General features: G+C 44.1%; 2 protein-coding genes across 4 annotated transcripts in view; one reads left to right on the forward strand and one right to left on the reverse strand.

The window, feature by feature from the left end:
• Positions 1-477: 477 nt before the first annotated feature.
• Positions 478-14,119, forward strand: COQ10A (coenzyme Q10A). 3 transcript variants are annotated; one of them, XM_049883573.1, is made up of 5 exons: positions 478-803; positions 1,312-1,458; positions 2,354-2,546; positions 3,234-3,298; positions 10,434-14,119. In XM_049883573.1, exons 1-5 carry the CDS (start codon positions 682-684, stop codon positions 10,651-10,653), a joined length of 747 nt encoding a protein of 248 aa, XP_049739530.1. In that variant the 5' UTR covers positions 478-681; the 3' UTR covers positions 10,654-14,119. The 3 variants fall into 3 exon arrangements, with proteins under 3 accessions (XP_049739530.1, XP_049739531.1, XP_049739532.1); XM_049883574.1 differs by lacking the exon at positions 10,434-14,119 and adding an exon at positions 3,612-4,463 and having other exon boundaries at positions 3,197-3,298; XM_049883575.1 differs by lacking the exon at positions 10,434-14,119 and adding an exon at positions 3,612-4,463.
• Positions 5,173-14,185, reverse strand: part of CS (citrate synthase) — a 31,832-nt gene continuing 22,819 nt past the window's right edge. The window contains exons 7-11 of the mRNA XM_049883571.1: positions 8,525-8,724; positions 7,827-7,956; positions 7,601-7,702; positions 7,060-7,269; positions 5,173-6,734 (exon numbers count right to left, since the gene is read on the reverse strand). Coding sequence (XP_049739528.1) covers positions 6,564-6,734; positions 7,060-7,269; positions 7,601-7,702; positions 7,827-7,956; positions 8,525-8,724 — 813 coding nt within the window. The 3' untranslated portion in view covers positions 5,173-6,563. The remainder of the gene's footprint in view (positions 6,735-7,059; positions 7,270-7,600; positions 7,703-7,826; positions 7,957-8,524; positions 8,725-14,185) is intronic.

Raw genomic sequence — 14,185 nt, forward strand, 5'->3', positions numbered from 1 at the left:
AAAGATGGTTCTCTCTCCTAAAAGTAATTCTCGTTCCTCCCACCCCTAATTCTTTCCATAAATATTAAGACAGAAAACTATGCGAAGTCTTAGCCCAGAGCCTGGAATATTAATTTCCTTTCCGAAGGATGTAAAGCACAGCGCTAGGCACTACGGGATCTACAAAGATGAAGAGAGCTTTTAACTATAAACAAGGCAGAATATGATAATAAAGCCTCTACGAGAGACGTTCAGAGGACCGACTGTTAACAGCACACGAAGTCGCCCCTGTGCCTATGCATCAGGTCCCGCGACCATAGACCTCGCTAAGTAGTTTGCCTGGCGACGTCGCATCGTTGGCCATCTCTGCAGCTTCTCAAACACACACCCCAGCACCTTTTCTTCCCAGAGGTGTGAAACTACATCTCCCGACAGGCCGCGTTGCCCCTTCCCTTCCTCCCCTCCCGGTCCTGAGCCATGGCAACGGCGTGACGTGGGGATACCGGGAGCAGCGGTCGCGGCTTCAGTTCTAGCCGAGCCGGCCGCCCGGGCGGGTGCAGGGCGAGAGGAGCTGTAGCCCTGCGCCGCCCCTGCCCTCGGGGACCCTGAGCCCGCCCGGCGGCCGCGTCCTGCTGCTCGTTCTCTGGGGTGAGGAGGGCGCAGCGGGGCTCAGAGCCGACAAGGCAAGGCAGAAGCGCGCGCATGGCTTCGGCGAGTGCGCGGCGACTCTCGGCTGGGGCGAGCGCGGCGGCTCAGCGCTGCTGCGGCCTCCGGCTCCACCCGACCCCGCCCCCGGGCCCCCCGGGCCCCCCGCGACCAATGAGGTGAGAAGGAGGCACGGGCCTTCGCGCCGGAGGGAACGGGGTCGTCCAGGGCGCCACGGTTCCGCGGTGGAGGATTGCAACCCTGGGATCCAGGCGCGGCGGAGGGCGACAGCAGTTATGCCCTGGGGTCTAATGTAGAGCCTTGGAGAAGGATTTTGGCAAGTTGTAGGCGAGGCGAAGGCCCCGGGGTCGGCGCCCAGAAAGTGACAAGCTCGGCGGGGCCCTGGGATGGTGATGCTTCCTTAGAGTCCTAGCTTTCAGGAGTAGCACAGCCCCCAGTCAAAGGCTATATTAGCTCTTCACTCACTGGAGCCCCGCTCTTCCCCATCCCTTCCCCCGGCCCTGTCCTCAGCTGCCCTCGACCTTTCGCACTCGTGACTGCGTGAGGGCTGCAGCAGGTGCTCGGGGTGAAGCTTGTCTGGACGACCTTCCTGTGGGATGCTCTCTTTCACCTGGGAGTGGTTGAAGAGAACAAGAATTGTGATGTTGCCTCTCTTTTTGGCCTTAGGTTTCTGACCTCTTGCAGCCTACTCTTGCCCCAGTCTGCACAGATCTTGGCGTCTGAGACAGGCTTACCTCCCAGCCGTTCCTTCATGGGCTTCACAGCCCCCTTCACCAACAAGCGAAAGGCTTACTCGGAGCGTAGGATCATGGGGTGAGCATCTTCCTCTGCCCTCGCATCGCTCCCCCACAACCAACCATGCCCAGGTTAAAATGTAAGGGTAGTATTGGTGGGCAGGATTCCTCCCCAGCCACCCCCTCTCCAGCTATATCTTCCCAGCCTTCCAACCTTAATTTCTCTGTGCACCTGTATTAAGTGAAACGTGGCTAGAGCTGGACTAAACTAAAAACCAAACCTGTGGCCATCAAGCTGATTCTGACTCGTAGGCACCCTATAGGACATAGTAGAACTGCCCCATGGGGTTCTCAAGGCTGTAAATCTTGATGGAAGCTGACTGCCACATCTTTCTCAGAGCAGCTGGTGGGTTAGAACCACTGACCTTTCAGGTAGCGGCCAAGGCTTAACCACTGCACGCCAGGGCTCGTTAGTCGGACCACAGGGTATTATTTCTCTGGTGACCCAACTTTATGTACCCCGAGTACAATAGTTAACAATTACTGAGCACCTGCTATGTGCTAGCAGCTAGGCTGTTAGGTGTTTTATGTGGATTTTTTCATTTAATCATCCCAAAAACCCGATCAGGTACTATTACCTCCAATTTATAGGTGAGAAAATGGAGGCACAGGTAATTTGCCTAGGGCCACATTGTTATAAAGTTGTAGAGCTGGGATGTGAGCCCTTGTGTGATCACAGCCTTTTCTCCCTAGATGGTCCCTCTTAAGATCAAAATAGGTAATACAAAAACATTCTGTAAACTGCAAAACATAAGGTATCATTAATACCATGGGAATTTACACATTTGTTTTCAGCAAGTCATTTCATCCAGGCTTGTTTGGGATCTCTAGTTCCTGCGGGTGCATGGTTAGCTGGGCAGAGGAAGCTGACCCAGTTGGCAGTTCCTTGGCCTCTGTGAATCCCCTTCCTCTAGGTACTCAATGCAGGAGATGTTCGAGGTGGTGTCCAATGTCCAGGAGTATCGTGAGTTTGTTCCCTGGTGTAAGAAGTCTTTGGTGGTATCCAGCCGTAAGGGGCACCTGAAGGCCCAACTGGAGGTTGGCTTCCCACCTGTCGTGGAACGTTACACCTCAGCAGTTTCTATGGTCAAACCTCACATGGTCAAGGTAAGACCTGTCTGGGAGGGACTGACCAAGAAGTTTTTTGCATTCTCTAGCATTTTCATATTTAAGGGCTATTTTGATCTATGAGTCAGAGTTGACTCGACAGCAATGGGTTTTTATAAATTTATCTGTTTATCAAGTACCTCCCTAATATTAGAAAGCAGGAAAATTGCTTTTGGTTCTTTTTGCTTCCTGTATTTAGTATGGAGTTCTGGTGGCTCAGTGGTTAAGAGCACAGCTGCTGACCAAAAGGTTGGCAGTTCAAATCTACGAGCCGCTCCTTGGAAAGCCTACGGAGCAGTTCTGCTGTCCTGTAGGGTCACTATGAGTCGGAATCGATTCGATTGCAATGGGTTTGATTTCGATTATGCTTGGTATAAGGTCCCTGGGTGGCACAAATGGTTTGTGTTCATCTGCTAACCTAAAGTTTGGCAGTTCGAACTTACCTGGCAGCACCATGGAAGAAAGGCCTGACAATCTGCTTTCGTAAAGATTACAGCCAAGAAAACCCTATGGAGCAGTCTACTCTGTAATATATGAGGTCACCATGAGTCGGAACTCACAAGGGTTTGGTTTTTTAAAGATATACTTAGTATACATTTTATTCCATCGTAATATTATTTAACTACTTGGCTGCTGTCCTGTTATTCTAGGCTGTTTGCACTGATGGCAAGCTCTTTAACCACCTAGAGACCATTTGGCGATTCAGCCCTGGAATTCCTGCCTACCCCCGAACTTGCACTGTGGACTTTTCGGTGAGTTAGGAGGCTGTGTGGCAAAAGGTTTGGATTGGGTGTGGGGGCAGAGTTGAAGTACAGTGACAGTGTTATTCTTTAAGAATAACTAGCGCATAGCATTTCTCAAGCCAATGGCAGCAAGTTTCCACAGCTCTGAGTTTTTATCAAACTTTCACTCCGTGCTCAGTCTTAAATTGGGGCCTTAGAGGGTATCTAAGGAACTGGAGGGGGAAAGTATGGAAAGGCACTGAGCAATAGTATTCTTGCCATTTGGCCAGGGACTGTCCAACACTGTCTTGAAGAGTTTCTGACTATCTCTTCCCATTCCCAGATTTCCTTTGAATTTCGATCTCTGCTGCACTCCCAGCTGGCCACCATGTTTTTTGATGAGGTTGTTAAACAGAATGTTGCTGCCTTCGAGCGCCGGGCAGCCACCAAGTTTGGTCCAGAGACAGCCGTCCCCCGTGAAATGATGTTGCATGAGGTGCACCAGACTTGAGGCAAAAGATTGTTCCCTGGTCTCTCCTCAATGCCTCCCCTTCCCCCCCACCGAATTCTCTTATTTATATGGTTTGGCTCCTGCTGCAGCCTGAGAGAGGAGTCTGTTCATAATACTGTTCTCCTCTCTCAATTACCCAGAAGTTGGGCTCTAAACTGGCTGGCAGTGCTGGGGGGAAGGGAAGGAAAAGGCAGAAGGTATGGAAAGGAGACATACCTAGGAGAGGCTCAGGCTCATCCTGAGAGCCCCATACGCCCACAACCTTCTCACACAGAATTAGAATTAGGACTCTGTGGTTGTCCCTGGGCCCCAACATGGTGTCTTAGTGTCTCACCAGGGGGAGACACCAACTTTTCAAGGGAATGAATAAGCAGAGCTTTTTCCTTCTCCTTTGGCACAGGGGTTTCGAGTGGTATATAACTTTTGCCCTGCCCAAGGTTTACAGAAAAGGCAACCTGCCCCCACAGGTTGAAATCCATACAACCTCACTTTAAGACTATTTCCATGCTATCTGGCTAGTAGAGAGCAAGGGGCTTACCATCAGTGCCAAAGGGCCAAGGAGGAAAAAAAGTACTGAACAGAGTTGTCTTTGTACACTTGGGTTGTACCTTATTCTTCCACTTAGCCCGAGTTTTTATAAAATTTTAATAAATTATGACAGTGTGAATTTGGCTTTCTTGCATCGTTTCTTAGGGGAATAATGTAGATAGAGCAGAACAGAAGTCATGGCTTCCTTCCCCCGGGGGGATGAAGGTACAGCAGGAAGGCCTTGGACATAGTGTCCCTGCTAACTATAGTAGCACATTCTACAAGCCTGGGCCTATGACCCACCCCCTTGCCTATTTATAGACTTTTCAGAAGGTCAGTTACAGCAGGAGCCTCAGGACAGAAGCATTTGGTCTCAGACCTCCCATGTATCTGTTGCCCTCAGGACCACCTCTTGATATTTTGGGGGCCTCCTTAAGGGAGGATGTAAAAAAGAGTGGACACTCCACGAAGTACTGGAGCCCTCTAGTGGCTCAGGTCCTGAGCTAGCAGCCCTATCCCATTTTGTCCTTGGCAGAGTTTGTTCCTTTCACCCAGTGGGCTGGACCAGTTTCCTTGGATTAGTCAGATAAGCAGTTGTGAGGTCTCAGCTATAAACCTTGAGTGTTCTGCCTTATGACAAAATTAGGAAGGATCGGGGCTAAAAGTCAACGACTTACTAACCTTGAGGAACAACAAAAATCTCCTTTGGAAATCTTCCAGGGAGCCTGGCCTCTCTAATTAGAATGAATGCCAAACCTGCCTAAAGATATACACAGGATAACTTATAACCCACTTAGTGCAGGTTCTTACTAGCCAGATTCCTTACCTCATAATTGTCTTTCAAGTCTTATTTAATAGCAGGTTCAAGAATTGTTAATAAAAACATTTATTTTGCATTTTATACAGAACAACCTGAAGTCTGCAACAAGACTTAACAGTTACCCAGAGGTTTACAGACAGTGTATCCATCTCAACAGTGTGTTTCTGGGAATTGGGGATCCACACAAACACAGGCAGGAGTTGGGAGGGAGAAAGGGGGGACAGCAGGAGTGTATTTCAGTCCTTTCTCAAAGAAACGGCGGTAGAGCATTCTGAGTCACTGAAAACCTGTATAAATGGGGCTTCTAAAACAAATACTGTACTTGGAGCTCTTGGGGAAGAGTCAAGAAAAGGACCTTGATAAATAAGAGGATATTTTCTTGTGACAGGGGATGAGGAGGAAGGCTTACTATTTTTAATTCCCTCAGACTCAGGACCTGATATCCCATGTCCAATCTTGAATAATTTCCCTGCTCACAAAGAGGTGATGGTACCCCAGTGGCCAGATCGTGAAGGTATCATGCTGATCGTTCCCAAGTCCCTGTTCTCTGCCCCATGGTAGATTAAAAAAGAAAAAAAAAGGCCAGAGGGTAGTGACTTCTGTTCCATGGAAGTAAAAAACTAAGATCACAGTAAGCACTGATAAAGTCAAATGACTGGGAAAGACCACACATCAGACAGTGATATGTACAACCTGCTGTGAAAGGCGTTTCTAGTAGGGACCAAGAGGGGAAGGTCCAGACCATTTTTAGCCTGAGGCATAGCAGGTACAGAGAGTCTGAACGGAGGCGAATACTAAAGTAGTGGGAAACAGAACACCCCCAGACCTTAACTTTAATGGGACCGTTTAAAAAAGGGAAATAAAATCAAACATTGGGTGTCAATCACAACAAATGTTGGTGGCCTCTATGCTCATCTTGTAGCATAAAAAGCTGCCAAAGTATATCCAGCTAACAAACAGATCTTGCTGGTGGTGTTTGTGGGCATGGGAGAGGGCAATGGGCTTTAGTACAGCTGACAATCCAACATGATTCCTATGGAAACAGGGCAGAGTCCTGGTTTGTCAGCATACTGAGGGCTGGGCAGAGTCGAACCAAAAGCTCCAAAGTGACTGCAGTCTTTGTAACTAGCTCTGATCTGGGGGAGAGGGGCCAGATTCCCACTCTAGAGATGGCAGGAAGCCAAACCTGAACCATATCACATGCATTAGTCCTGGTCATCCTATACCTGATGGGTAACTCATACTGGGCAAGGTAAGGGATCTGGTTAGGGAGAAGGGGTCACTTTTAAGGTCTTAATTTATATTTTAACTTTAAACTTATTATCAGTGCCTCAGATACAATTTAATCTTAAATTTTTAAAGGCCCCCTCAAATAAAAGTATACTTTTTAAAGTTTTCTCACTTTCTGATAGTCAGTTTCCCCCCAGGCTCCACTTTTACCCTGACTTAGAGTCCACAAACTTTATCAGACCATCCGTGCTCATGGACTTGGGCCTCTCTAGAGGGAAGCCTAGCGCTCGGCTCCAGATGAGCTGTGCCAGCACTCCCAGTGCCCGTGACACCCCAAACAGCACCGTGTAGTAATTCATCTCCGTCATGCCATAGTACTGTAAGGTAAAAAAAAAAAAAATGCTTTGTTAAAGTCCCAGAGGTAGGCACATAAAAGTCCAGAGTGACAGAAAACCTTAGTGATTCCATTTTCCCCTTTTCTCCAAAGATTTAGCCTAGTCAGCCTTAAATAGAAATGACAGTGGGTGAAGTATAGCAATTGGGATTCTGAAAAGAGAACACATCCCCACAGGCAACTTTATCCAAAGGGTAAGGGAGGAGGTGTAAGAGTCCATGCTCTGACTAGGGAGTTCATTGCGTGCGTGGCAGAGAACAGTAGGATCTGGTACAAACTGGAAGGGAAGTAGGAAAGGGAGGACTCACCTGTAGCAGCACCCCGCTGTGGGCATCTACATTAGGCCAGGGATTCTTGGCCTTGCCCTGCTCTAAGAGGACACTGGGCACAATCTTATACAGCTGAGCAACCAACTTAAACATGGGATCATTAGGCAGGTGTTTCAAAGCAAACTCTCGCTGACAGGTATATCGTGGATCAGTCTTTCTTAGTACTGCATGGCCATAGCCTGGGACAACCTGCAAAGAGGGTGGGAAAAAAGTTGGTATTCAGCGATTTCTACATGTACGATTCAGTGACATTGATTACATTCTTCAAGTTGTGCAAGCATTCTCACTCTCCTTTTCCAAACTGTTCCTCCTCCATTAACATAAACTTACTGTCCCCTAAGCTTCTTATCTAATCGAGTAGAAATTCTTGTCCTACTATCTTTCCTAAATTCTTCAGAGTGGACACACAGGAAAAAAAAAAATCTCCTTCTACAGCATGGGGACCTCTCATTTTTTTCTCTTAATTCTTCCAAACTGCAGAACCTGGGTTCTTTCCTAGTTGTTAAGCACCTCTGCTTACCCGTCCTGAGTTTAGTGTGTTCCAGATGTAGTCTCGTAACTTCTCATCTGACACATCTTTGCCAATTTCCTTCTGTAGTTGTGTAAGCCAGACAAGTACTTCCTATGGATGAGGTTTGGAGAATAAGGGAGCATCAATACATATGCTGGGACAGAATGCCAAGATCAAAAACAAGGCATGGGAATAAGAAAAACATAAAGCCAGAAAAGAAAAAGAATAGTCTCACCTGATTTGCCAGTCCATGTAGGGGGCCCGCCAGCCCATTCATGGCAGCTGCAAAGGACAGATAGGGGTCTGAAAGGGCACTGCCCACCAAATGGCTGGTATGGGCACTTACATTGCCACCCTCATGGTCACTGTGGGGAAGTGAAAAAGGAGAGTCAAGGCCAAGGGAAGGAAGAGAAAGTAAGGCCAGATTATGGAAACACAAACCTTGCTGTTCTCTTGTCACATACTAGCCTAGTTCTGGGCTGACAGGAGCCTATAGCCAATCAGACATACACAAGCTATTTTAAGAGATGGACCAATGCCATTACCAGCTTTTGCTTATTAATCCACAGAGCCAGAGAAGTTACTGGCTGTTAATGCCTGTATGCCAAGCTCCCCGACTCCCACCTTAGTTTTAACAGCAATGGCCAGAAGAGGGAGCTCCTGGAAAGCTCTAGGACCACCTCATGTGAGCAGCTAGTACCTTTTCCTAGCTAGAGATATGATCTAGTTCTTAGCATGGTTACAGTAATTTCCCTAGACCTTTTGACCTTCCTTACTAAACTCCCTTCTTGCCTTGTATCATCCCTTATGCCATGTTTCCATCTCCTTGTTGCCTATCACTTATTGCCAGAAGATGGGAATGTTACAGAGCTTTCCTTAAAATGTCCCACCAACCCAGGCATCTGATAGCTACAGTTACTGGGTCTAGCTCACCTGTGGATGGTGAGGTATAAGCGCATGAGCTCAGTGAACTGAGCATCAGTATAGCCTAACATGTTGCTGAAATTGTGGGACCAGTCCAGCTTAGGGTCAATAGCCCCAATACTGCTGCCCTCCCGGTAGAGGTTCCGGTAGATCTTTGCTGCAACACAAGGTAGCTTTGCAATCAGATCCATAGAGTCTTCGTAAATCAACTGATGGGAGAAAAGGAAGATAGAGAAAAAAGAGGAATTATTAGCAATGAAGAACTTGGGCAAGGGATGCTTGCCCTCCATGAATGGGGCCATTCGGGTTGACAGTTATATGCTGAACGGTATATACAGAGTATGTTTTCGAAGTACAGAATAACAATAATAACCATTTAACTAAATAACTGTGACACAGGCATAGCACTAATTAATTTGCACATACTATCTTGCATATATTAAAACAGTGACCCAATTCTTACCGCCCTACAAAGTATAGAATGACCTCTGTTTTATAGATGAGAGAACTAAGACCCAGAGCATTCAGTTATATGCTGAATTCAGGTTCTGAACCCTAATACATTTAACCATATTTCCCACTACATCATGAGAGGACGAATAAGTCCTCTGCACTCAATGTGCTAAGATACTAGGTTTTAATAATTTATTCTGTGTTCTATCTTCCAAAGAAAATTCATCACATATACCAAAAGTGAAACAGTGGCATTTTACTATTACTGCAAAGATTTCCATTTTTTAAGCCCTTACTGTATATCAGGTTCTGTGCTAGATATATTATTTGCATTTTTTTTTTTTTTTTTTCTTAAAATAATCCTGTATATCCCTATCCTTCATTTTATAGATGAGGAAACTGGGGCTTGGCCAGATTAAGTAACTTGTACAAGGTCAGCCCTTTTGCTAATAGGCGTCACCTAACTGAAACAATTATTAACTCACAGCCACTCTTGTTTCATCTATACCCTTATACTCACTTCCCAATTTAAGCAAATTCCAGACATCATATATTTCAACATGTAAATAAGCATGTATCTCTAGAAGATAAAGATTTTTCATAAATGAAATCACGAAAGCATTATCTAAGAAAATTTTAACAAATTCTCTATATCATTATATATCTAGCCAATATTAAAATTTGCCTGATTGAAGCTTAAGCCCCCACACCACTGGTTCAATTGTTTGAATCAGGACTAAAATACAGTTTACGTATTGCAATTGTCTTAAATGTCTTTGAAGTCTCTTTTAATCAGTTTAAGTGCTCCCCTTTTTTTATCTGTGCAATGACTCTGTGGAAATCTGGATAATTTGTTCTGCAGAGTTTCCTACAGTTTAGGTTTTGCTGGTTATATAGCTGTGATGTCATTTAATAGGTTCCTCTCGTCTACTGATAGATCTAGAGGCTTGAGCAGGGTCAAGTTCAAGTAAGACTACTTCATAAGTATGTAGTGTTGTGTTCATTTAGCAGGAGGCTTATAATGTCTGGTGTCTTTCTTTTTGTGATGTTAATAGCTTGCTTCAACTTTTATGTCTCAGCTTTATCTTCTCAAAAGGATTTTAAGTTCTTTTGGGGAAGGGAAAATTCTTTATTGTTGTTATTAAACAATCTAAAAAATTTGCTTTCATCCACAGTTTCAGGTACATAACATAGAATAAATACATAGTGCTATTCCAACAAGTGGAATAACTGGCTAAGTGCTCCTGCAAGCAGTCATGACATTTCAGTAGGTCTGTTGGAACAAAGAGCAAAATCTGTAATAACTAGCCTATTATTCAAGTACTCTCTGAATTTTATCAATGCCGCCAGGATTCAATGAGAATAAAGCCAAAAATTAAAAAGCAAGAAATACTTAGCTTACACTTGCAAGTTCTCCGGAGATTACTTACATAATAATTATACTATTAACTTCATTTCCTTACAGGTTTACATTTCCTAAGGAAGTACGTTACTTCCAGAAGTCTGCACCAAGATATGCAGTTTTAAGGAACCTGCAATCATTAGCAGAATGTCAAGAAGAGGATCCTGGGCTAGGCCAACTGGAATCTGTGGAGTATATACTCATTTTCAAAATTATTTGGAAGATAAATGGCCACATCATAAAGGGACTACAAAAAGAAGATTATTTCAACTTCCATCATTGAAGATGAGTTTTTTTAAAAAGAAAAGAACGTGACAGAGAATTCCTGCTTATTTCTTTAATAAACTTAGACCAAGGTGCTATTTACATACTTGTACCAACTTATTCTTCATCAATAAAGCCTTGGAAGAAAGATGTTAAAACATGACACCATCATAACTGTCCTGATAAAGGTAACAAAGACTTTTATAATCATCATCATGAAGCACCATTTCTATTGCCAGGAAAAATCTGGTCAAGGTTATTTCATTTAGCTATCAATTGTTATTAAGAAGACACAAAAAGAAGAGGCAGTATTAATGGTGAAGAGACCCTAGAGTCAAGTAAACCCAGGTGCGAAATCTAGTCTCTACCACTTACTAGCTGTGTGACCTTGGGCAAGTTACTTCTCTAATCTTCAGTTTCCGTATTCAGTAAAATGGGAATAATAAATAACACCTACCTCACGGGGTTGTTCTGAGGATTAAATCAGATAATGAATATAAAGCCTTTAAGCACGATACTTTGCATGTTTTCAAGAGTTGTTAGCTGTTAGGGATGATGATGATTTTATTATAAACAGCTTCAAAACCTACATATACCATTCATAAGCCCTACAAAACTTCATCCATCAGCTACTTAGCAAATATTACTAAATTTGACAACATCTTAAGGCTACTAGTTCACAATAGCTGGTTGCATCACAGCAATCTTCCATCATGAACGAAGTTAGTCAATCAGAAAGAGACCTAAAAGCTGATTAAACTCTTTCAATTCAAGAGATTATACCAGTCATCTAATGTTATGGAAACTGTTATGGAGGAAGTGCTGTAGGTAGATCATCCTCTTGTGGTACATGTAAAAAACAGTGTGAGCTGATGATTATGGGAGAGACTTCGACAACATGTAAATGCCTTACCACAAATTTTTAATTAGAAATAACCAGCTGAATGCTATCATGTAATTCTACTTGGACAGCCTATGGTTAAATTAACCAAGACAGAGAACTAAAGTGAAATAGCTTAACTGACCTGGGACAAGGAGAGGGGAGAGGGAGATGGCAGCAAAAGCGCATCAGGCTCCACTAAACTAGAACAGTTCCTTTGTACAGTGTAAACTTATTAGACACACAACCTAAGATTGACAAATGTATAAGTATTGCTTACAAATACTGTCCAGAAGATCAGCAAAGTCCTGAAATACAACCTGTCTACCTGAAATCAGTTACCCTTGGATCATATCTCACAAAGAGATGATGACAGAATAGTCAAGCAATGGCTGCACACTGAAATGGAGGTAATATAACAGCAAGCAGAGAAGAACAAGATTCATTTTAGTGATTCAGTAAAGGACAGTGTCAAGCAATGCAGCATTAGATGCCTGGGAAATATAAAACCAAACCAAACCCATTGCCATCAAGTTGATTCCAACTCACAGGGACCCTATAGGACAGAGTAGAACTATCCAAATTGATCCTGATGCCAAGTTGTAGCCTGATACTTCCCTAATAAACCACATAATCATGAGTATGGTCTGTGAGTTGTGTGTGGCCACTGCAATGAATTATCAAACCCAACAGAGTATCAAACCCAGCAGAGAAGGTACAGAGTGCTATGGAAGGAGAGGGGGGATGCCTGGGTTCAGAAATGGTGAAAAAGTTGCCAAGCGGAGGTATGTCTGACCTACACTCATAGCATTCAGCTTTGTGTTTTCTTGATTCTCATCCCTCCTCTTGAACATAGATGAGCTCTAATGCTAGCGGACTGCAGTGACCCATACAGAGAACAATTACTTGAATAACATTTAAAAAAGAAAACTAAAAGCAATACATGCAGATCACAGGACCTTCTATACCTGCTGATGTGTGGCTTTATAAATGCTTTAAGTGGTTGTGAATGTGTATATATTGTGCCATTCCTACTGTCAGGGACTGAATTGCATCCTCCAAAAATGTTGTCATCTTGGCCATGATTCCCAGTCTTATGTGACTGTCCCCCATTTTGACATCTGATGTGATTTTCCTATATATTGTAAATCCTACCTCTATAATGTTAAAGAGGTGGGATTAGTGGCAGTTATGTTACTGAGGCAGGACTCAAATCTACAAGATTAGGTTGTGTCTCAAAACAGAGAAGTGAGCAGAGACACAAGGACCTCATATCACTAAGAAAGCAGTGCCAGGAGTAGAGTGCATCCTTTAGACCTGGGGTCCCTGGCCTGAGAGGCTCCTAGACCAGGGGAAGATTGATGACAAGGACCTTCCTCTAGAGCCAACAGAGAAAAAGCCCGGCACCCTGAATTTGGACTTCTAGCCTACTAGACTGTGAGAGAATAAACGTGTTTGTTAAAGCCATTCACTTGTGGTATTTCTGTTATAGCAGCACTAGGTAACTAAGACACCTATACCTTCTTCCCCAGTTCCAACCAGATTAAACATCAATATCAACCCCTCCCTCTCTCCCACAAGAGCAAACACAATTCTCTATACAGAGTTGGCACTGAATACTGACCAACCAAGTCAAGCAGGATTTACCAAGACCCAAGGGGGTTTCATCAGACCAGTGTATCATGTTATTCTGTGCCTTGCACCACAGTGAACTCTTCGGGGCCTTTCTGGTGTTTCGCACTTCGTGGTCAAAAATCATTTAGTGTACAAAATGGAGCTCTGGTGACACAATGGTTAAGTACTCAGCTGCTAATCAAAAGGTTGGCAGTTCGAATTCACCCAGAAGCTTTGTGGGAAAACGACCTGGCGATCTGCTACCTTGAAGATTACGGCCTAGAAAACCCTGTAAGACAGTTTAACTCTGTCACATGAAGTCACTATGAGTCGGAATCGACTTGACGGCATCCAACAACAACTTTGCAAAAAGGAACTTTTCTATTCCTGTACTACCTGTCCCCGAATAAGAAATAAAAGCACAGGAGATATCCTACATAGCCAGATAACTTGTACTTTATCCAGTGTTTGTTTATGGAGCAATGGAAAGAAGACGGAAGGAATTATGTGCGATGTATCTGGAAAAGGCAGAAGAGCTTTACTATACCCGAACAACAGAGTTCAAACTATTAAGCTTATATTTCATTGTCAGAAAATAAAGCTCATTTGTTACTAACCATCTTCCCACCCAACAGGTATCTTGGGTGGGCTAGCACAAAACTATGGCTGATTGGTATTAATTACTCTAGACTCTAGAGTTGCCTTAGTTGCTATTCACCCAACTTCAAAGTTTTCTCAAGGTTCTCCTTATTTAAAGAAGAGGGAAAAGGGAATGAGTGACCCTCTGGGGCTAAGGTGAGACTGCTATGCAAAACCTTTCTCAGAGACCTTCAGAGATCCTGCAGTTAAGCTGAGAACTCTTCGATGCTCCAACAGTCCTGTGTACATACCTCTAACTACAGCAAGATAACCTCAGTGATAGACACCATTCTCTAGTCATCTTTATAATCCCCACAACTGATACAAAGTAAGCTACAATAAAAATCTGTTAAATGAGTTTCCTGCACAGTAATTTTCCTAAGATTCTATATTCTCCTCTTCTCCCTTCACACTCAAG

This window comes from Elephas maximus, chromosome 4 (assembly GCF_024166365.1).
Source record: "Elephas maximus indicus isolate mEleMax1 chromosome 4, mEleMax1 primary haplotype, whole genome shotgun sequence".
Taxonomy (NCBI): domain Eukaryota; kingdom Metazoa; phylum Chordata; class Mammalia; order Proboscidea; family Elephantidae; genus Elephas; species Elephas maximus.

Excerpts from the sequence above, each read along its gene's own strand:
- COQ10A (XM_049883573.1), top strand. The coding sequence starts at position 682 with ATGGCTTCGGCGAGTGCGCGGCGACTCTCGGCTGGGGCGAGCGCGGCG. Across the intron at positions 804-1,311 it reads GGCCCCCCGCGACCAATGAG|GTTTCTGACCTCTTGCAGCC; the intron begins GTGAGAAGGAGG and ends TTTTGGCCTTAG. Across the intron at positions 1,459-2,353 it reads TCGGAGCGTAGGATCATGGG|GTACTCAATGCAGGAGATGT; the intron begins GTGAGCATCTTC and ends CCCTTCCTCTAG.